Source organism: Siphateles boraxobius, unplaced genomic scaffold (assembly GCF_051911475.1).
Source record: "Siphateles boraxobius isolate OS27281-9 unplaced genomic scaffold, OSU_SipBor_1 16, whole genome shotgun sequence".
Lineage (NCBI taxonomy): Eukaryota > Metazoa > Chordata > Actinopteri > Cypriniformes > Leuciscidae > Siphateles > Siphateles boraxobius.
In genome coordinates, this window is record NW_027508766.1 from 13,924,193 (window position 1) to 13,949,112 (window position 24,920).

At 38.2% G+C, this 24,920-nt stretch overlaps 1 protein-coding gene across 3 annotated transcripts in view; it reads right to left on the reverse strand.

Moving 5' to 3' along the window:
• arb2a (ARB2 cotranscriptional regulator A) overlaps positions 1–24,920 on the reverse strand; it is a 189,623-nt gene that overhangs the window by 160,449 nt on the left and 4,254 nt on the right. For 2 of the 3 annotated variants that reach the window (XM_077231657.1, XM_077231658.1), the window contains exons 4-6: positions 19,819–19,919; positions 7,672–7,737; positions 6,348–6,539 (exon numbers count right to left, since the gene is read on the reverse strand). In XM_077231657.1, the coding sequence (XP_077087772.1) occupies positions 6,348–6,539; positions 7,672–7,737; positions 19,819–19,919 (359 nt within the window). The remainder of the gene's footprint in view (positions 1–6,347; positions 6,540–7,671; positions 7,738–19,818; positions 19,920–24,920) is intronic. The other variant, XM_077231659.1, reaches the window with a different exon arrangement.

The following is a 24,920-nucleotide window of genomic DNA, read 5'->3' on the forward strand; positions in this document are numbered from 1 at the left end:
CGTTCGTCGGAGAGCGAGAGAGTGGTGGAAATCGTAAAATAGGAAGCAGAAGAAACTACAGCCAGTTTGCTGATGAGACTGCACGATAAAGACTGGAGAAAAGGGCCACAAAAATAATGTTTTCTCCTCTTTCTGATCAATTTTTAATTTAGCCCAGCCCAGCCCTGCCTGCGCTCTTCCCAGGCCGGGGTGTGGTAATTATTGCATTTTATTGACAGCGGTGATTCCCGCAGGGGGCTATTTAAAAGAGTTTTAACCCCGGAGCAAGTCGCTCCATCACATGGCCCTTTGAAGGTGTCAAGTTCATTGATTTTAACTGCAGGAAATGCTGAACCTTCCAGCAAGACGGAGAACACATTACCCCAGTGCTGGGCCGCGGTTACCCTCGGTCTCCCGATGCACGCCTCTATATCTAGTTAACGTAACAGTGGGGCACCAGTCCCCCCCCCATCCCCCCCCCCCCCCCGTATACAGGAAGCGCAGCATCTCTGATGCTAAAGGCTAGCCCTTAGCAAGCGAGTTATGGATCGACTGATAATCATAAACGGAGAAGAAGAAAAAAAAATACAGGTCCCTAGTCAGTAAGGAGAGAAGGGGGGAAACAGAAGCAGGAAACTTAAGGGATTTCAGGCATGGAGGACAGAGATGGCATACAGTATCACACCGCATCTGCAAATGACGGAGGGAGAGAGGGAGAGATAGTGAGCCGATTTTGAAAAAGACATCAATCTGGTGAAAAAAAGAGCAACATGACAGAAATTAAACAAGATTCCAGTGTTTGAGTTTGCCCGCTTCCCGGCCCCCTTTCAGCCTCCCATTGAAATTCTGGGCAGATACAAACCCCTAGGCTTTTGACACACTTTTGAAAACACCACACCCCCTCTTTCTTTCTAGCAAATCTCCAGAGTCGCTTCTAACTGACTAACAAGAACAGGGAGGGGGGTGGTGGGGGGGATACAGATCTTATTTTTTATTAAAGACTTTATTCTTAATGAAATGCAGTTGCCCTTTTTTATTCCTTTTTCTGACGTTTTATTTTTTTGTTAACCAGGGAACTGACTGTCATCAGCGAAGGGAGGTTTGGGATGTGAGAGAAAAGAGCTATATGGGGGTCGATTTGGGTCAGGGAGGAAAGGGGGTAGAGTTTACAGAAGGGGTGCAGGTCAAAGCAACAGCGAAAAAACAAACACGCAGGCCAGAGATTGGAGCAGAGAAAACACGGATAGGGAAAGAACATGTGAAAGAAAAATGCATTGGGAAATAATAGAGTTGTGAGAAGAGGACCAATGTTCAGAATAACGTTCCACTCATACTAACTACATGCATATTTTTATGCAGTATGCACATTTTCTCTATGCACAGAGGACCTACTATATTTGATAAAATGGGCAGAAGGAATACTGTATGTGTATCCCATAATGCAATGTACTCCATCTTCCAAGTTCCCCAATTTGAACCTGTTAACAGCTCTCTGGAAGTTTGGGGTCTTTTATTTACTTTTATTCTGCAAGGATGCATTAAAATTAATCAGGAGACAGTAAAGACTCTTTATAATGTTACAATGTTTTTCAAATAAAGTTTTTCTTTTGCACATTCTATTAATCAAAGAATCCTGAAAAATAGTATTACCGTTTCCACAAAAACATTAACCACTGTTTGAACATTAATTATCCTAATAATGTTTTTTGAGCGGCAAATCAGCATATTAGAATGATTTCTGAAGGATCATGTGACACTGAAGACTGTATTGACTGCTGAGTAATGATGCTGGTAATTCAGCCATCAGAGGAATACATATTTTAATATAGAAAACATTTATTTATAATTATAATAATATTTCTCAATATTACTATTTACACTGTATTTTTTAATCAAAGAAATGTAGCATTGGTGAGCATGAGAGACTTCTCTCTCCAAAAAAATAAAAATAAATAAAATCAACCCAAACATTTAAACAGTTGTGTATGTACAATTTTCATGTTTCATCACCCTGCAGCCTATTTATTCCCATATCCACCTTTTTCCTGGTTAGCGAATTTACCCATGATTCATAGCAGGTTTGAACCTGAAGCCGGTTGTCCTTTTTCGGTTCGAGGCTTTATGAAGATTAAGCGCCGCTCGCTCAGAACGCCACAGTGATGTGCTGGTTAGAAATAATTTCATCTTGACTGTGCACTTAAAGGTCAATTTACTGTATTTACTCATTTGGCAAGTAACTTGGTACAAAAAAAAAAAAAAATGATTACAGTCAGCTGGTCATTGTCGCAGAATTAACCTAAACATGGTTCTTGACAAAAAGCTTAAATATTGTGCATTGATTTACATATTAGAAAAAAAAAGTTTTAGACGATATAAACAAAATACGCAGTACGCAAGTATTCCTTTCAGAGCGCAGAAAAAGAGAATCCCGCAACTGTATATTACAGATAACTAAAATAAGATTGGATGAGATAACAGGGATCAGGAAAACTGAATAAAGCATGGAACGAGTGAGTGAACAGACTAGGAGGGAGGGAGGGAGGGAGGGAGGGAGGGAGGGAGGGAGAGGTGTTGGAAGAGTTGCAGTATATTTATTGCCTCTGTCAAGAGCTCGTTTTCACTCATGCTTCCTGAGAGCCACTAGAGGGAAAAAGATCGCAAGCTTCCTGCATCAGAGAGACAGAGAGAGAAAAATCCTCTCACCTTTCCAGTCACGTCCTCACGTTAGCCTCGGCTACATTTTGGCTGGGTCAATGTCAGAGTAACTGCAGGCTTAAACAAGATGCTCTGAGTGAGCAATCAATCCGGCTCTGTCAGAGAGAGGCTGGCCGAAACGAGAGCAGAGGGGGGTCGGTCATTAGAGGTTAAATCGGCTATATGAAAAAAGTGCCGCACAAAATGCATATGTCATGTAATCGTACTTGCATAAACAGTCAGCTAGTTCAGGCCAATGGTTCTAAACAGGCTTTGTAATCTTAATCACCCTTTTTAGGGCTCACATCTCACCCAAATCTTTACGGTACTCAATATTCTGACCCTGCGAAACAAATTAATTCCAAATCTCGCAGTTTCTCGTTCCTCCAGATTTTTTTCTTGCTCTCTTCCGCTGAAACTCTCCAGCTTTTGACAGGTCACAAGGTAATGATTCTGGTACCATGATGCAACAGGCAGAGCTGTCGGCTGTCAGGAGTTAAACTCATGAAGGAATGAACTGTCATTAAGCAAGCTTGCTTTCCTTCTCAAACACACACACACACACAAGTTCTTACGTGTTCACTCTCTCGGTCGCCCAGCTGTCAGACTCCGACCCTGTTTCCCAGCGCTGCCACTGCGGCCTTCTGTGGACGCCCATAGTCTGTCACGCGCGCGCAGATGTGGGAATAATGCACAGTGTTTCCCTTACATACTAGCACATAGTCAGTGGTGTGTGACCAGGTAAACTCCTACACACATGATGCAGCAGCTGGATCAGCAGTTACTGCGTTTATATGAGGTCTTAAAAATATTTAAATTAATAGACGTGTACATTTTGTCTCTTTTTCCAAATAATATGAAATATAACAATAAAAAATAGTTAGTGCAGTCATTTATTTAAATTTAGAACAATTATTTAATTAATTTAAAAGTTTGGGGTCATTAAGATTTTTGATGTTATTGAAAGAAATGTCTTGTGCTCACCGAGGCTGCATTTGACCAGGAATACAGTAAAAACAGTAATATTGTGGGTGTGGATGGGGGTGGGGGTATAATCGCAAAATACATAAATGAATATATTTTAAAATGCAACTTATTCCTGTGATTGCAAAGCTGTGTTTTCAGCAGCCATTACTTTAGTTTTCAGTGTCACATGATCCTTCAGAAATCATTCTGGTTTGCTGCTTGAGAAACATTTCTTATTATCATCAATGTTGAAAACAGTTGTGCAGCTGGATATTTATGTGGAGACAGTGATGCATATTTTGAAGATTCTTTGATGAATAGAAAGTCAGTACTGTAATGTGAGTGTTACATATCAATGTAATGCATCCTTACTGAAAAAAAAAAATCTTTAAAAAGAAATCTTACTTGCCTTCTATTGGAGCAAACGTCTAGTAGCCTTGTCCTCAGTGGACTCTGTGTGTTTTCTCTCTCTTTTTATTTGATTTCCAAAATGATTGATTATATCTGGCCTGTCTTCAAAAACCGATGCAGTACTCATCTGACCCGGCTGAGTCATCTTACTTTGAGAACTTCAGCGTTTTCTCCGGTATGAGCAACTCAGAATCAACCTGCTTTATTTTACAATCTTATTTCTACACCAAAATCTTTAATTAAGCTTCACAGGACAGATCAGGGAGCAATGAAATCTGTTTGTGAGCATGTTACCAATTCCCATCAGAATAGCACATCTCACAGGCTAAAAGAACAGACTGATCTCGGATCAGAGCGTATTCGGCACATGGCCTCAGGTGGCCTTGTTTATCACAGAGGAAATCACAAACACGAGCCGTCACATGAAGAATCAGACAGCGCATCCGCACCCTTTCAGCAATACAAATATTGCAAAGTGACAGCCACATTCCCTCTGTCATACTGACACACACGCAACAAACTCTGGAATCTCTCTTCCTGTAAATGCTATTATGATGATGTCACAGCAAAGCAGGGGTCATTATTTAGTAAGATAAATGGCCGGCACAGCACGGCGTGCATTCTTTCCGTCTAACCCGGCGCGGTACGCCCCCCAGAACAAGCCTCTTCACAAATGCAATAAGCCACCTTACTGTCTCCCGCACACACAAACTCACCGTCCCTGTCCGTCTTTTCCCGGCGCTGTGCGAAAAGTGACTTTGCCTGCAGACATCAGTGTGAGAGTGAGAGTGTGTGTGTGTGTTTTATGACATTTAGATGGAAGAGCGAGGGAGATCTCCCTTAAGTCAATTTGAACGCACGGGCCGATGAAATTACACAGGTAGCGGCGGGCGGCGTGACAAACGACTAGCCGCGATGGACGGAAATAACTCCACTCGGGGATACGTCCTCCGACAGAGAAAAGAAATGAAAATCTAAATTACAGTTTACAGTACACAGTACACACGTAGCAGCAAAACAGCTCCTTTTGCTGGGTAAATAAATATCTATGGATCGGAGAGAGTAAAGAGGGATACAGAGGAGGAAATAGAGATAGATGCAGCAGTCGCTCAGACTACATGCATGTGATATCACTTTCATTGAAATTATACAATCTACTGGTTCAGTCAGGCTAGTAGTTCACATATTTACTCACCCTGCTAATACAATCAAAGGCCAAACCACAGATGAAATAACAAAAAACAAAAGAAATAAAAACAAATCAATATTAATAATTAAACTCATCATGCTTTAAATTTGCAATATCAATTAACTACAACAAACATACACTACAGGTTAAAAGTTTGAAATAATTAAGAATAATTAAGAAGTCTCATGTCTTATGCGCCCTAAGGCTATATTTATTTGACCAACAATACAGTTAAAACCGTAATGGCTACATTTTATTTTAAGGTGACAGTTACATTGTACCTACTCAAATAAGTATTGAGTAATATTAATTAACTACTTGCACCTACTATAGAGTTACGATTAGGGTTTAGGGTTAGTTACTTGTAATTATGCATAATTTACTGTCATTACTATGGTAAGTACAAGTAGTAACGTGTAACTACGTCACCTTAAAATAAAGTGTTGTCGCAGCGATATTGTGAAATAGTATTACAATTGAAAATAAATAACTATTTTCCTTTTAATATATTTAAAAATGTAATTTATTCCTGTGATAAAGCTGCATTTTCAGCATCTTTACTCCAGTCTTCAGTGTCACATGATCCTTCAAATCTTTCCAATATGCTAATTTACTGTTCAATTCTGAATGTAAAAAAATAGTTTTTATTGTTTCATATTTTTATTAAAAAAACTGTGATACATTTTTTTTAGGATTCTTTGTAAATGTATTAATAGAAAAGCAATTAATTTGGTAGAAATATATTTATAGAAATCCTTTGTAACATTATAAAATGTCTTTACTGCCACTTTTAATCAATTTAATGTGTCCTTGCGGAATAAATAAATAAATAAAATGATTTTTTTGAATAAACAAATAAATGCAGAATTAGTGTGCATACAAGACTTATTTCTTAAATTATTCAAATGGTATTCTATATAGAAGACATATAAATTCATAATTGATAAAACACACTAATTGGAATGAAAGTGTATTAAATATGCCCAAGGGCCAACCCAACCTATATCCAAAAAACTACTTTAGCACAAACAACTAATGTTTACATAGTTCCTTTGCTAAACCATTAAAAAGAAAAAAAGAAACATAATGAAGACAAACTAAAACCCACCTCTTTGGCACGGTTAATGAAGGGTATCTGCGTCCCACTGTTGAGGTCTTCATTAATGATGAGGCGTCGAGCCCACTGGCCTGCCCTTACCACTCCACTGCCCTGGATGAGAACCATGATCTTCTCCGGGTTAGTGAGGGCATCCTCGCTCACGTAAATAAAGCTTTTTGGTTCATCCTCAGTCGCATCGACCTGAAGGAATATAAATATTATAATCAGTACCAAACAGAGACACTAGTCGCCAATTATAGAAGGGAACAAGATTACGGCCAATGAAATCTGCGCTTTGGAAATGGTCTCTGTTGTATTATTGAACATACTTAGGGCACTTTGAAACTACAGTTCACACGGCATTCCAAAATGCTGGAGCAAATAACGTGGTCCAATGCTTGTGAATAAGTAAAACAAGAAAGCATGTTTCCATTACATTCAGTCAAACTTGCAAAACTCTGTGAACCTCGATTTGATTATAAAAGGTGTTTTTGTGTTGTCTGCCCCCTGATGAATCAACAACTATATTTACTCTTATTAAAGTGGGGCAGGACACTCAGAAACACCGAAGTGAGTCAGAGCCTGGAATCATTTCTAATGAACAGCACTCAATGCTGAGCTACACTGCCAAGCTGCTGAAAAGTCAACATTGTCTGTCTCTGTCTGATGACTTCATTACACTTCAACAAAACCATCTTGACTTCTGCATGCGTATGCTTCCTGTGTGGTGATCAGTTATGTGGCAGGCTCATAAAAGCATACAATAGAAAATACCACAATGCATTTTGTGTGTAGTCTTCTTTAAAATTAACTTTGACAAATGGATTGAGCACTAAATGCAGTTGGTCACAGGTAGCTGTGCCCATGAAACTCTCTGAAAGACAATACAGACTCCAAGAACATCATCTGGTAAATACACTCCACAAATAAAACAGCTCATAAAAGTCTGTGCCAGCATTGTTCAGGTGATTTATGGAGAGTAATTTACAGTGCTTTTAAAAGGACATAAATTCTATTTCTACCAAGTGCAAACACCCGCTATCAAAAATGATGTGTAGTTTAATGATACGCCTCTTAAAAAAGCGCACTAGAAATCATAACATTATTGCTCATATGAATGCAGTGACCACACCTTAGGAATCTCTTTGAGCGTACACACTGTTACCATTAGAACAAATGCAATTGTCTCCCGGAGAGTTGAGAAGTGTTGAAGATTATCATTTTAAAACTTAGTTTTAGACCACTGCATTCTTAAAGCACAACTGCATCAGCTTTCACAATAATTCTGTTTAGATTCAAACAGTTTTTAAAGAAGAAAAAATACATAACTTACGGGAAGGATCTCCTTCTTCAGGTTGCAATCATTCTCCAAGAGTTCATAAACATACTTTGTAATGATCTACAGGAGACAGGATACATCTTTATAAGTCTTTCAAAGCAATTTAAAAATGCTCCACTTAGCTTAGAACAAGACTGACTAAAATATAACTTTGGTTGGAACATAAAAAAAAGCACTGAAGAGAATTATTAAAGCATATTAGATGGACCCTTTTCACAATATTAGATGGACCATTGTATTAGAAACAGCAGCATTAAATTGTTTTCTGTAATTTAATGCCAAGGTAATATAACACACAGTATAGTGATATAAACAGTCTGTGAAAAAGGTCCATTGTGTGGTTTGATGTACTTATTTGGTATGATCAAACAATTGCACTTTGTAAAACACTAATGCAGAACCTATACTGGCCTAAAAAAACAAACACAGTATTTCCATTTATGACAATTAGAATCAATCACACTTCTTTGCATATATGCAAAGTACATGCAGTTGCACTCTAGACAGCCTCAGTGAATGAGATAATTGGAACTGTCTGGATTTCACTTGTTCAGCACAGAGAGCAGAGTGTACGGGTTCTGTCAGCCTAAAGCGGGGCAAATCTAGAGTACAAACAGCGTGTTGATGTAAGGTATGTTTATCCCTGCAGCTAAATTGCTAAAGAACGTGTACACAGTGCCATTTTTAACCCCGGGCCAAAAGTTTCATGGTTCAGTGACATCAACCACTTTCAGCATTTCTTTCTTGTTTTGCTTTTGCTCACGATCTGCAACAGCTGAAACTACAGTGTTTTAAGACGTGGATGACAAATGCACCAATTAAGACGAGATGTTTTATGGTGGTTGTGATTTGGCAGCGGTCAGCAAAAAAGCCCCGGTGTGACGGGGCTTATTTTCCAGGGCACCCTGATCCTGTTATGCCAACTCCGTGAGCACTTTATGGCCCACCCGGGTGGAGGCACTAACAGATGCCCCACTGGAATGAGGCGTGAAGGTGGTGGAGATGTATCCGTGTCTGACGGCTGAGACTGTCAGCTGTGCTGGTGTCAATAAATGTGTGAGGTCTTGATCTGCAGGGAGAAGTCAGCGTGATATGCATGGTCTAGACCAGCGGTCCTCAACTGAGGCACTAAAAAAAAATCAGCAACAGCGAAACAAATAATGGCAAATAAAAAAAATAAAATGTGACGCCATATCATTGTGCATAGTAATGATAGTCTTATAAGGAGGAGAAAACCATCCTCATGTCTTTTGTGCTTCAACCTGCAGAAAGAAACTAGTCAAATTATGCCATCATGGACATGATGCACATGATCTTAAAAAGCATGATCAAAATTAGGCAAGGAAAAAAGAAAATACAACTCAGAATAGATTAAATATAAGATCACTTACAATCAATCATAGACTGATGGATATTTTGGTCAGGCTTTTTAACTGCGTGTTATTTGGACATTTTGAGATTATCGCATTGGCAAGTTTTCTTGCATTTCCAAAATATACTAAAAAAGTTGATAGGTCCAGTCGGTCGGATGTGTAATTTAATCTAATTATATAAATTGTATATATAAAATGCAATGTAATGGTAAACTGACAGCAGATTCGTTCTAAATGTTTTATAAATTGTGCTGTGAATTATTGGCTGCCAATAGCATGACACTGAATACAAGGAAATGTACAATACAAACAAAACAACACTTAAACTATAAATACACGTTTGTCAAAAGGAAGCAACAGCATCTAAACACGTCACAACTAATCATCAAATTACAGTTTCGTTCACTTTTGCACAACCAATTTTTGGTAGTGCGTTGGGTCGACAAAAGCAAACAAAACAAGCAATACCATTTCAGAAACACTGGTTTAAACTACATCAAATTTAATACATTAATGGGGTACTAAAAACCCAATCAAACTATGATCTGTGACTGCATATGCAACAAAACAAATGTGCATATGTATTCATACCCACAATCATGACACAGGACAAACAAAAAAGCGAAACCTTTAGACAGAGTAATAATGTAATCGTAATGGTTGCAACTCATTTAAAGCCATAAGGCATAGCCTAAGCCATTGCTTATTTGATTGCAAACAGAAAAAGTACATTAGGCTCAAATGAGCTAATGCAAAGGGATATTAGTGCTCGTCAGCGGTCAGCGGGCCTAAATGAGATGACGGATATCTCTACAGACCGTGGTGGAGGGGGCGACACCAGTGACGATAGGAAGACACAGGCAGCTCAACAGTACCTAATTCACTAAATGTCAAGCTCTCTGATGAAGACTAAAATGGTTGTGAAGTGCAATATGCTTGTGTTTAATGACATCAATAAGCCTTGCAGGAAATTTCATTTATACTACATTATTGCTTCAGTGCCTCAGGTGCTTCTCTTTTGATATATGAGAGAAGAGAATGAGGGGGTCTTGAAAGGGTGCGTGGGTTCTGTTTGTGACGGTCTATGGATTGTTCACTCTCACAGATGTTTGAGTGAATGTGTACAAAAAGTTGGTGAGGAGTTTAGTTGTGTGCAACATGTTCCCTCATCATCATGGACTGTCCATGCTAACATCACGGTGTGGAAAAAGAAAATACCAGAGTTAAATAGCTTATCTTCCATATAGAGGTAGCAGAAAGTAGATCATTCGAGTTAAGTCACAATGCTATAGCACCTTTAGTATGTAAATGTATTTAACAATGCATTACAGACAAACAAGAAAATATACTATTATATATTACTACAACAAAAATAATTTATAATATAATATAATAAAACAAAAGTTTGGGGTCAGTAAGATTTTGTAGTGTTTTTGGGGGGAAAGTCTCATGCTCATCAAGGCTCCATTTATTTGATGAAAACTACAGTAATAACAGTAACACTATGAAATCGTTGCAATTTAAAATGGTTTTCTATTTTGATATATCATAAAATGTAATGTATTCCTGTGATGGCAAAGCTGAATTTTCAGCATCATTACTCCAGTCTTCAGTGTCACATGATCCTTCAGAATTTTTTTTTTTAATATGCTGATTTTCTGCTTAAGAAACACAGGTTTCTTTGATCACATTTTAGACAGTGACATGTCCGTTAACTTGTAGGGGGGAAAAAATCCTTTCGATTTATAAAATATAAACCGACATCACTCAAAACATATTAAATTAAAAAAATATCTACATATTACATTTGCTTCCAATGAACAACTAGAGGACAAAAAGACATTTTATGCTAAAATCCATAACTGGTCTCTGGGAACCAAAAACAAATCAGGGCTAACAGTGACTTCATGGAATCTTTAGGAAATTAATTTTTAGTTGCAGGAAATACAAAATCACTTTGTCTGGGGGGAAAAAAATGAAAGATTAGCCGAGGTCAAGCACTTGTTAATCACTGTATGAGAAAGATTATAAAGACACATCCATCTGAATGGTTGAAAACATCCAGTAACCACATCTCTAAACAACTGTTGAGTGGAAAGACCTTGGTTTAAGAGTCTTTTAATTTATATCAATATCTTTTTACAAAGACATTATTTATTTAAAAAAGGAGACAAGAAAATGTGACTCATGCGGAGTTTGCACAGTTCACATCATTGAGACTTTGAGCAATGCCCCCAAACAATCCCTGAGCAGCTCTGGGCTATTTTTTTTTAAGCCTTCACAAAACAACTTTGAATAGTTCATACATTATTTGTGCAGTATTCAGACAAGATTATTTTCACAGGTTTAACTTCTTGCCCCCAGACTCACAGAGCACCCCGTGAGTAGAATTCATACAAAGCGCATGTTCGGTGGTGGGAACATTGGGGTTATATAGTTCATTCCTTCATACATCCTTCACAGGTGATGCAATCAAAACTGCTGAACCTCAACATTTCAAACGATCTGCATGTTACTAGCGGTCTCTGAGGGAGTTCCCCCAGGCGTATATACCGAGAATCAATTCTCACAGTTAATATCCTAAATAATCATATGGAATATTAGTGTTTGCCTTCGCTGCCCTCCTATAGATAAATTGACATGGAAAGGAGAGCACGATCGCCTGTCATTGTAATTAGAGCACAGTGCTGTCGCATAATTAATATTGTCTTATTAGTCTGATAATGAAAACCCTGCAGGTAAGAATGGTAAGTGCTCCTCACCTCCCCCTCTAAACGTGATGAGGGTGGTGATCACAGATCCGCTGGAGAGGAGTGTTGTCTTGTAAAGTGCACACTATAACAGAAGACCCAGAATGAGTTTTTCTTTCTATTTTTCTTTTCTTTTTAATTGGAATGAAATTGGGCGGGAGAAAACTGATGGTGGGTCGGAATCCACAGCTAGAGAATTCCACACTGCACATAAATCAAACACCGGTTCGGTTAATTCTGTTAAACCCACCCAAGTTAGTGCACACGCATTAGAAGCAGAGTAGTGAGTTGTGAACACACACACACACACACTGCAAACCGTGACACAACCGGAGCAGTGGGCAGCCATTATGATGTGGAGCCCAGGGAGCGATTTGTTTGAACATATCAAACAAAAGTAATTGAATTAGCTCAACACAACAAATGATTCAAGTGGTTTCCCAAATTCAAGTGAAAATGCAACTTTTAGTGACTTACGCAGTCTCAAAATTATTCTGGCCATTTATCCTGAGCCATTTCAATTAATTAAGAACATTAAAATGTACAATTTGTATTCCTAACACAGCACTCGACCAAAAGCCCCCACACCTAACTTGAGACTTGCAGTATGTTTTAATAGTTCACTGACATTTGATTAATCATTATATAAGCCTTTTAAAACTATTCTGTACACTTCCACAGATTTCCACACACCAGCGTAGAAAATGTGTGCAGATTCTGTGTTAGATTCAGATTTAAGACTTAGGTAGCTGGTGACAGATATGGGTTTCTGAGAGGCTGGTGCCATTATATGCACAATTTCACTGTTATTTCACCATTCTATCCAATACGATCTTCTTCTAAGCCAGCAAAGCACTAAAACACACATCACACTGCTGGAGTCCCCCATATAAGATACATAAACACAGCCATGTCTCATCTGCCAATGATATGGGTCTCAGACAGGACAATGGGTGACCACACAGGGTCAGCTCCAGGCTCCGACTCCAGGAGGGGGTTTGTTTACAGGCTGCTGATAGGGCGGCAGTGATCTGGAGGATCAGAGAGGAAGGAAAGGCCTTAGCAGGGGGATCTGCAGGGGAGCAGTGGGGAGACAGAACACATGAGAAGGGGGGGGGGGGGGGGGTCACGCTAATCCCCCCACAGACATCGTCCTCTGCCAGCTCACGCACAACACCACAGCTGAGAAAAGAGGGAGCGTGGGAGGAACGGACGGAAAGAGACAAGGCATAGACGCCACGGTGGCCTTGACCAGAGCGTGTTGTCTGGGTGGGCAAGCAATAAGGTGGACACACACAGCTGAGGGTCTTAATGAAGTGCACTGTTGTCTTAGAAAGTTGATCTGTTTGTAAACTCCCATGCGGCAGAAATCCTCTTCAAACAACGAGGAGGGGTTTCACGGGGCCCCCAGATGAGCAGAATAAGTCAAGGGAAGCGATAAAGCGAGAGAAAAGAGGGGAAGAAAATCCACAGACCTCCCACAACGGAGGTATTACAACTCAATCTCCCCCGTCCGGCTGACCTCAGCGCTCGGGTGATAAGACATTTGTGTTCCATGTTGAAAAAAAAAGAGGAACGTCATATGAAACTCTGACCTCTTGCATGACAGGAATCTCAGAGGGAATTGAAAGATGAGGACAGGTGCTTATCAGGTGGTCCCGCTCTGACCCGGACTAATGAGCCGACTGGACTACGGACAGTGAAGGGTAATCAATACTGCAAGATGTGTTTGTCTTAGCCGCTGCATGGTGACTTCGGATCAGTCGACCGACAGGGTCTTTTGACAGCTACTCGGGCAGGACAGAATGAATGACTTCAAAGATGTTTGGATAATGACAGTGATGGAGTGACAGCAGGGAAGTGCGGGGAATTGCCAACAGATTAAAAGGCAAGAATAAAGAATACATGCAGACAAGACAAATCCCCAAAACAGAAACACACAAACACAAGGGGCGAGAAAAGAGGGAGATGTGAATGATGATTCATGACAAGAGAGGGTTCAGTAATAAAACAGCTCGGTTGGACTCCCCTTTTTTTTGTTATCTTGTTCCTCTTTTATACATTTAACTTTTTTGCTGTTGTCAGAGGAAGAAAGTGGCCGCACTTCATGCGATAGTCCCATAACGCATCAACAGCTACTACATAGGAAAAAAACTGGAGGGAAAACAGAAATATTCAGACTTGATTTAAGCAATTGGGATTTGATTGCATATTGAAAATTAAACATAACTAACAAAAACATTTACTTTAAAATAACACTATTTTAGAATACCAATGAGACCAGTGTCATATATTAGGAATGTGAAAAGGTACATTTTTATCAGTGAAATTTTAATATTGATTATTATTAATATTAATTGTTGGGATTCACTTTTTAGATTTTCAGTCTTTCTGAATTTGTTTAAATATTAGTAATTTTGTTAAGTGCTGTTTATTAGTATTTATATTTTATATTTATATTTAGCTTGAATTTATTTTTATTTAAGTTTAGTTTTAGTAATTTTAGTACTTAAACTAAATAATTAGAAATTGAGCCTTGACAACTGAAGTAAAAGTTGTTCATAGTATAAAGATAATTTATTTAATTTCATCTAATAGTTTTAGTTAACTATAACAGTACTGATTTTGATTTCATGTTGTCTCTGCAAACAGTCATGTTTTATTTCTTGAAGCAGGTGAACGAACATCAAGTGCACAAACCTTTGAGGAAGGAATGGCATTTTGTTTTACTTTTATAGGGAGCTGTTCTTAACATAAAAAAACAAACATGACTGATTCTGTTGCAAGGGTCTTCAGTCACCAGTGTGTGTGTATTGTGTGTGTGTGTGTGTGTGTGTGTGTGTGTGTGTGTGTGTGTGTGTGTGTGTGTGTGTGTGTGTGTGTGTGTGTGTGTGTGTGTGTGTGTGTGTGTTTGTTCGTCTCTACAGGACAAGACATATTATTGTTTCCTCATATAATGAAACAAATAACTTAAACAGTAACATGATTTGTCACTCATTTTTAGCCGAAGTGTTGTAGTACAAGTTATGAAATTCGGTTAAGAGGTTTGTTCAAATCCAGAGACAGTCCAGCCTGCATCACTTTCCGATCCATTTTGACTTCTCTTATGTAACTATCCAATTTCCAATCAATTAAAAGTAAACTACAAGCAAAATACTCCTTCTGAGTCAATGTTTCTCTCACACACTCACAGTACAAAGCCAACCAGTATAAAAATGTGAAAAAAGAGGAGTTATCTATGAAATCAAGCCATCTGGGCAGCTCTTCTTCATTAGAATACTGTATGTCTGTCATTCCACAGATGCAGAGAAAGATCCTCATTTATTAACAGCTTAATGCTCTCCCATCTGGAGTCAAGCCCACACTGTGTCACCTAGCGCTGAGAACAGTCACTTACTCTCTCTCCGTGTGCGCGCGCGCATGTGTGTGTGTGTGTGTGTGTGTGCGTGTGTGAGAGAGATAATGTTCATGACCCTCCGCCCACTGAGAACATACCAACATGGACCCACACAGTACCTGCCACCCACACACAAACTCACACGCCGTCAGACACAAAGTATGAATGCATAAACAGCGTTGTACTGGCAGGGAGGTCAACAAACTGGCCAGGTAAACACACAAAACAAAACACTCGCATATATTGAGGGAGAGACTCACATTTGCAACAGACACCTGATATTATGGTAGGAAAGACACACATTATGCAACGCTTGCATACAATTTAAAGAAGAAGAAAAAAAAAAGAAATCTTAATTACATGCAGGCAGAACATCTGAAGACCAACACCCCCAGCCCCCCACCCCACCCCCCTCCCCAGCTAACATGGTGATATACACACACACACCCCTCTAAGGCAAAGCACTTGCCAGTGTTGTTCAGTGATGCAAACCAGCCAAAGATCTCACACTTTTGCATGCGTGTGTCTACATACCCCCTAATGATGATCCCCCCGTGATATGAATAGAGACAAGGAGAACAATGAAGAAGTTGGCTATAGAAATAGATAATGGAGTGACAGTCAATGACCCTGAGTTTCAGCTTGCAGATTGCATTTAAAGATGCTGTGGATTTGCAGTTGCGCAATTGAAACCGAACTGCAACACACAGGTGTACAAGTCAACGTTAAGAGAGTGTTCAGAACAAACACACTGAAAACAATCAATGTTTTTTTCTTTCTTTCTTGCTTGCAGTCATTTTTTGTTTACTTATTTATTTTTTATTTATATTTCATCCGCACTCATTTTTTTTAATTTTCCGGTAACACTTTACAATAATGTTTCACTTCTTCAATACTTGATTGTTTTCTTTGAAAGGCGAGTTTCTCTTTGCCAGAGCTTCCTTACATTCTTTGAAGAAATCTGGCTTCTGTTTCATATTTTTCAACAAGACCAACGTAAGTGGCAATCTAGTACTTTCTAGATTTGGATGTAAAACTCAGCATTTAACTATTGTTGCTAAGTTGCTAAAAATGTAATTTAATTATTTAATGTAATTGTTTGTATTTTTTTAGCTTCATTTGTTTACTGCATTTGCACTACTGTTATTTTCATTTTGCAATGCATTAGCAATAGTCATACAAACCAAAATGAAATAGCCTATACTAAAATTGAAATTGACAAGTTTACGCTTCATCAATCCTAAAATCACAATCAAGCCATATCGGCAGTGATGCCTTTGACTGAACAAAGTCTGTCTCTCTGTCTCTCTCCCTCTCTCCCTCTCAGTGAACCTGTCAGGGTAAACCTGTGGTCCAGCAGCTCATTCAGGCCCGGCTGAAGTGCAAATTGGACATCTGGTGCTGCCTCCGGTCACACAAAGACTCTCGCCCACTTCTGTACCCCACTTTCACACTCAAATCTGAGAACGCTGGAACACAGGGACACACACCACCAACAGCGCCATTCGTAGACACACGATATAGACAGATAGAGGATGAAATCAAGTTCTCAGCTGAATCTGGCCTCCGTATGGAATATGGCTACTTAGACCCACACTGAATTCGCACACTGTCACATTATGCGCTGATTGTAGAAAAAAAAAAAAAAATTCTGCAGATGGATTCAGAATTGCTGTACCCAACATAGTGGAGTACTACATTCTCCCATGAATGCAATGTCAAAATAATCAAAAACATTACATTTTCACTTTTTAGTTATGCATTTTTTTTCTGTTTAATCATTTTTATTCAAGTATGCACAAAAATGTAAGTAAATGTACATCCAAGGAGAGAAACAGGACTAATTTTATCAGAATTATTTTTATTATTTACATCATTTTCAGTGACCGTGTTATTTAAATGATGGTACTTCAAACAATACCAAGGAATGGCCTTGTCACATTTCTTTGAAAATAATCTAAAACGGTATTATTAGAGTAAATGGTCAAGAAAACATAATTAAGTAATTCTTCAATATGTCCTTTTGTGGGGAAAATTCTTAATCATTTTCTTTGAAAGGTTGGTTTGTCTTTGCCAGAGCTTCCTTGCATGAAATCATCCATTTCATATCTTTCAATAAACCCAGAATAATAGTACGAAACATTTGGACTAACTATTAGTTGAGTCACTGTAAATAAAAACAGTCACTTGCTGAAGTAAACAGTCGAGTATTACTAGGTTAGCATATACAAAATGTTCAGCATCTTTAATTGTTTAAGTGCTTTTTCTGTTTTGTTGGTGGTGGTGTAAATACACAGTACAAAAAAAAGTTGCCGTCTTATTTTTTTCTTTAAGTACAATCAACTTGGATGTTTTAGTCATTTCTACTTAAATTACATTAGACGGATTTTAAAAATGGGTTGAATCTATTGTATATAAAAAGGTAAAAATTGCTTAACTTATTTTGATGTGTCAAAGCAATGTAAAAACATATTTTGTCATAACTTATTGACCAGATCATTTTGTACAGTGTATAGGGTTCATGACAACTATAACAGTATCAGCACTACAAAAGACTGAATGAGAAAGCATCACACTGCTAATGTCTGTGTTGAAATTTAGAACAATGATAAACATCATTGGCACAGTTTGTACATCCAATATATTTATGCAGGGTAGCTAGACATGACTTAAGGGATAAGATATTACTATTTTCTTTCTATACCGCTTAATGAATGTAGGCTACCACAAACGATACTTTAATATCAGGTGCAACAACAGCAATCTGATATTGCATGCCTCCATATTGCACATACATCACAAAAGCATCTAACATTCAACCGAATTCAACTCAACCGAATCCTTTAACACTCAAAACAATATCACAAAATGCAACCTGCTTTCACTTCCAGTCTATTTTGAATTCACTCAACAGAAGTACATGAAATCTGGTCACCCGCTGTTCTGCTCAGAAACTTTTGCTTTATGTTTTTAGCCACGTACACAGATATACAATGAAAAGTTTTTTTTTGTGTGTTTTTTGTTCTTTAAGGGACATTTCTCATAGGATCATACCTGGACCAGAAATAAAACACTCACATAATCCTAAAAGAGTCCATTTCTTTTCTTTGAACATCAAACGAATACGCACTACAAATAAAGCCAAATAAGCCAGATGTAAATGAGCGAAGATAATTAAGTGCATGTATACACAAATTAACTTAAGACTCAAGCAAACTGCATTTGAACTTTCAAAGCCACGTACATGAAGGCTACAGTAGAAAAAGAAACGTCCCAGAAATCCTGAAGACACGCAAGTACAAACACATATTCGAATAAGCCAGCATGTGATACACATAAGAATATAAACAATCAACACTCTTAAACCCTGCAACATGCAAACAGCCCCGGAGCGTGACAGTAGAACGAGGTTGGGGAAAGTAATGCTTGGTAAAGCGTGAAGGTGTGAATAGTGAGTGTGCTGTAAATTAGGGCTCAGCAGAGTTTGGTCAGACAAAACATGATAAAAGATGGTCAATAATGTATCAGAGAGACCCTAGTCACACCCATTCACCAGGTCTAAAATGTCTTGTGATCTGATCACTGAAACCATACTATTCAAAGATAGCCAAAAATCCATGATTGACAGCCTATACAAATAACAATACACCACTGCTCTAAAACAATGGTTTTACACTTTGGTGGTGGTGGTGAATTTGAAAAAAGTATCTGTCTGACTGTTCTGTTAAGTCTTGTGCATGTATATGAATTTACAATTTTTTCAGGTGTAATATTTTTTATTATTTAAAGCTGCAAGCTCCACATTTGGAAATTCATTCATTCACTCATTCATTCACAAACTCACTAACTAACTAAATGCTGCATTTATTTGATCCAAAAAAACAGGAAATATTGTGAAATATTATTATAATTTAAAATTTATATATATATATATATATATATATATATATATATATATTAATATATTTTAAAATGTAATTTTATACCCATGATGGCAAACCAGAAATTATTATAATATGCTGATTTGGTGCTCAAGGAACATTTCTTATTATTATCAATGTTGAATTGTTTTTTTTGCTTTTGCTGCTTCATATTATTGTGGAAACCTATATATCTATTCATATCTATATATCTAACCTATATATCTATTCACACCTATAACCTATTCATATCTTTTCTTGATATATATATATATATATATATATATATATATATATATATATATATATATATATATATATATATATTATTATTATTATTATTATTCTTTGATGAATAGAAAGTGCCAAAGAACAATATGTAAAATAAAAATCTTCTGTAACATTATACATGTATTGACAGTCACTATTAATCAATTTAATGCAGCCTTGATGAATAAAAATATTAATTTCTTTCAGATAAAAAAAAATACTAACCCCAAACATTTGAGAAATACTGTAAATAAAATAATTATAAAAGTAACAGTCAAACCAATATTCAGTTATATAAACACTAAACAGTATATAATATTTAATCAAAGATGTTCTATACTATTGAATTAAAGGACAAATAGTTCCCACAATGATCTATGAAAATAATACATCACATTTTTACATAAAATGTTATCAAATACAAACATTACCTCTCCCAGTGCTTCATATCTTTTCTGGTTCCATCTATGTAGGTCCTCCTTGTAGTTGAAGACAAACGGCTCTCCTGTGTTTATGTGTCTTAACTGACCATCTACAGAAAATAAAAATACATATGTTCATCATTTTGTGTCAAGATCATAAAAAATGACGTCTATAAAGCCTGAGAATTCCTCAGTTTGGCTTGTGAACGCATAAACAAGTTGTAACTCATTAAGAAAGTTTCCCCACACAAATTCTGCCATCTATTCCCAATAAAATTGCACTGCCCAGTTTGATGTCCTGTTTGGGTCTGACACTGGATGCATTTGTGTTTATTACCTTTTATCTCATTATAACATTTCTCTCACAGTTCCACTTTAACTACAGATGAAGGGAATATTAAGGGCAATATTAGTGCAGAGTATCTTGAAGTGGAGCGTGAGGCAAGGCATGAAGCCAAAGCTTTTGTGTGCCAACAAGAAAAGAATGTTTTCCAACATAAACGTAAGACGTCTCTGATTGGCCATCACACACTTTGAAAGCCTTGTTGTTTTCTCAGCAAGGGCACAACATTGGCAGGCTTGAACTCATGTGACTCTTTACCTTTACATTCAGCACCATTTGCACCTGCAGTTTGAGTGGCATCAAAAACCTCAGCCAATCCAATTCTAATTTAGTAGTTTGGATCCAATGAAACATTTTTGAATAGACTGAAAGCTTTAGCATTGAGGGCTTTCCATACACCACCTGCAGAAGTCTTTCTACCTATCAGGAGAAGCACACTGGCTGTGACCTTCAGTTCAGAACCTCAGGCCTGCTTGATGCGCATCATTCCCCTTCATGCAATTAAATACGTTTGGCTGGCGTCCCCCCATCTGGCAGGTACAAGGCCTGCGAACGGCTAGCGCCTCTCCTGTCCCCCTTACTTTGGCCTTCTGGGACGTCTGGCAGGCCTTCCTCAGACAGCTGGTGCAGCAATAGCGGTCTCTCCGCAACTGTACTTCAAGCCACCAGAGATCCGAGAGCATACGAGAGTATAACTGGACCACTGCAACTGTTCCCTCCTATGAGCATCCTTTGAGGGGCTCTTTTGAGAGTGGGCCAGCCGACTTCATTCAAAGTGACCCACTTGAATGCCACTGTTCTGCCAAGGCTGGACAATGAGGCCTGGCTTTTGCCCAAGTACTGATGCTGCTAAACAGCTGCTGAGGTGGATGAGGTAAACAACAACAACATGCTGGGTTAGGACTAATGGTGTTTTAGGGGAAGAGGCTGAATAACTGACGTATTTGCCAGCCACTGTTTGGAAAAAAGTATATAATGCTTTTGTCCAAAGAGCGCCAACTCATCCAGCTCAGCCATTCAACCCTGTTACCCAAGTTATTGTCATATATATATATATATATATATATATATATATATATATATATATATATATATATATATACACACACACAGTATAATGCTGTACATATATAATGCTGTATATCTTGCTGCTCAAGATTTTTTTTTATTATTAGGCAATTATTATCATCAATGTTGAAGACAGTTGTGCTGCTTAAGCTTTTTGAGGAAATCGTGATACATTTTTCAGCATTCTTTGGTGAATAGAAAATTGAGCAGCATTTATTTGACATATAAATGTTTTGTAAAACTACAAATCTCTTTAATTATCCAGCCTAATATGCTGTCGGTCCACCGGGTGCTGACAAAATATTGCCGACCTGCCAAGGCATGGACTCTGAAAGACTCCAGAAGGTGTCCTGTGGTACCTGGCACCAAGATGTAAGCAGCAGATCCTTCATGCCCTGTAGATTGCGAGGTGGAGCAGCCATGGATCGAACTTGTTGGTCCAGCACATCTCACAGGTGCTCAATTAGACTTAGATCTGGAGAATTTGGAGGCCAGGGCAACACTTTGAACTCTTCATCATGTTCCTTAAACCATTCTTGAAAAATGGGTGCATTCTCCTGCTGAAAGAGACCACTTCCACCAGGGAACACCAATGTACCTGGTCTGCAACAATATTTAGATGGCATGTGTCAAATTTACGTCCACGTGTATGGCTGGATCCCGGGTTTACCAGCTGAACATTGCCCAGAGCATCACACTTCCTCCACCGGCTTGTTGTCATCCCACAGTGCATCCTGGTGTCATCACTTTCCCAGGTAAACGGTGTACACGTACACAGCCGTCATGGTGATGTAAAAGAAAACAGGACTCATCAGAGCATGAGATCTTCTTTCACTACTCCAAGGTCCAGTTTCAACGCTCACATGCCCATTGTAGGTGTTAACCATAACCATCCACAACCAACCTCCCATAACCATAATTAAATATTAGTGTGACTTGTGTGGCCAGAGAAGACCTTCTATTGGTTCAGACAAGACATGATAGCCTTCGTTTCCCTCGTGAATCGATGCGCCCAACACCCTATCGCCAGTTTGTGGTTTGTCCCTCCTCGGACCACTGTAAGTAAATTCTCACCACTGATGACCAGGAGCCACCCACAGGCCTTTGTGTTTCAGAAATACTCTGACCCATTTGCCTGGCCATAACAATTTGGCCCTTGAAAATATTTTTTAGATCTTAATTCCTGCCCATTTCTCCCTGTCTCAACCTTTTATTCATGTGTCTTCACTGTGGATAAAAGTGCTGGCTTTCTGAAAACATCGGTAAGCTTGCAGTTTAGCGATCTCAGTTTGATATTCTATTTACAGAAAATTGTAATACATCTAAGTAAAAAGTCTATGTTCATTAACTGGCCTGGGAAAGAGAGAGATTCCTCTATTAACAGTGAAACGTGAGTTTAATTGCTTCAAAAACAGTAATGTTACCAACTGCTAGCTGAGAAAGATAATGTACCTCTTCAGTGGTGAAGCTATTTTATTTATAAAACTTGCAGAGCAGCTTTGAGAAGTTTCTATGATGCTGAATGTTTCTGTGTGTGTGCTCAGCGCGATTGTGTGAGTTACTGTTACTGTCTGAATAAGAGTGTGTGAGCTACAGTGATGAAAGCGCATTAGTTTAGAACGCTTCTAATTTTTTAAATAATTTGTATTACATGTAGAGAGTGTGCTGGTAGTTGATTATTCCACAAATTAACACAATGTAAAGATGATTTTATTAATATATTAGAACGAGTGCATTATTATTTATGGGCTTAAAAAGCAAGAAATAAACGATCAGAATATTGTGCCTGATGGAGAGTGCCAAATGTTAACATAAAACCTATGCCATTACCTATATTGTTATGTGCAACAGAGGCCCTTCATAATACAGATGGCAACTGCCTTCTCTGCCTATAGTTAGCAATGGCCCTATAGTTCAGACCCGAATCGTGATATATATCATATCGTGGCCTCTGTATTGGGATATATATTGTACCGTGACTTTGTTGCTGATACACAGCCCTATATGACAGGTCATAATGTTTTGGTTCATCAGTGTATGTACAGTTGTAATCGAAAGTATTCAACCCCCATTGCAAATCAGGTTTATTGGCATAATCTACCGACTTTTAGCTATTTGCAATGAACAAATCAAACAAAAGTAATTAATGTAGCTCAACACAACAAATGTTTCAAGTGGTTTCCCCAAATTTAAGTGAAAATGCAACTTTTAATGACTTAGAGTCTCAAAATTATTCAACTGCCTGAATAGAATCCCTCACAACAGCACAAATCTGCAAAACAGGTGTTGTCCCAAGCACACCTGATGCAACAAATCAAGGATTTGGACAATAGTTGCGCCAGGTGTGCTTGAGCTAGAACACATGCAATATCTGAACTGGCTAGGTTTGATGAGTGTCACGTTTGACTGCATGTTAGAAATATGGCTAAGTCAAAAGAATGGTCCAAAAAGTTAAGAGAAGTTATCGTCGCCATTAACAAACAAGGAACAGTATACAAAAAGATAGCGAAAGCACTGAATGTTCCTCTGGTGAGATTTGAAGGCGGCGGTTGCAGCACACAAACTGGAGGCCAATGTTCATGAGGAATGGGCTAAGATTACTCAGAAATGCTGCCAGAAAGTGATGTCTGGTTTATACATCTCATTTGCAGCAGGTCATAACAGCAAAATAGTGTTTTACTAAATATGCGTACCATGAAGGGGTTGAATAATTTTGAGACTGCAGAAGTCATTAAAAGTTGCATTTTCAGTTGAATTTGGGTAAACCACTTAAAACATCTGTTGTGTTGAGCAATTTTAAATTACTTTTGTTTCATTTGTTCATTGCAAACAGCTGGAAGTCTGTAAATTTTGCCAATAAACCTGATTTGCAATGGTAGTTGAATAATTTCAATGCCAACTGTATAGCTTTTCTTTTTCCCCATCACTGCGCCACTACCACAAAACTTTTTGTAAGGGATCAGAGAACACAAAACATTCCTAGTAAAACAATTCTAATAATCCACAAAACAATACAACACTGAAAAGCATAGATTAGAAAGTGCCTGCTAGCATTTCTAAAAATGATGCTTTAGAAAGATAGGCCCATCTATTCTGCTGTTGACACAGAGGCATAATGAAGCCTAAAAACAGTGTTAAATCTAATTGTGACCTCTCTGATTGCTAATGCGTGAAGTTAAAATACTCAAAGCAAACACACTTAACCCAAATAGCCTAGGGGCCTCATACTTTTGCAATTACCCCTAGCGCATGGCTCCGCAAAAAGAAAAACAGCTTTGAAGATAAAAGATTGCATAAGCACTTTCATTCCCCACATTCTCAAAGCTCCAGCACTTTCTGCACAGTTATCAAGCGATAAATCCAACATGGCTAACTCAAGAGTGTATTACACTATTCGCTTTCATCGTTAGCTGTTCAACAACATGTAGCACTAAAAGGCCGTGGATCAACACTGAACTCTGAAAGCATGGCCGCTGCTTTGAGAAGGGATGGGGAAAAGAGTATTATAAAAAGAAAGAGATACAGTGGAATGGGAGAGAGCTAGTACAAAAAAAGTACATCTGAAAATCGATTATGCATTCACAAAGGGGTGAAAAGAAACACTACTACCAGAAGTGCCTAAAAGAAGGAAGAGAGGATCTAATGAAACCAACATGCAGTGGAAGTTCAGCTCCATCGTCTTCATAACACAGGCTCTCTG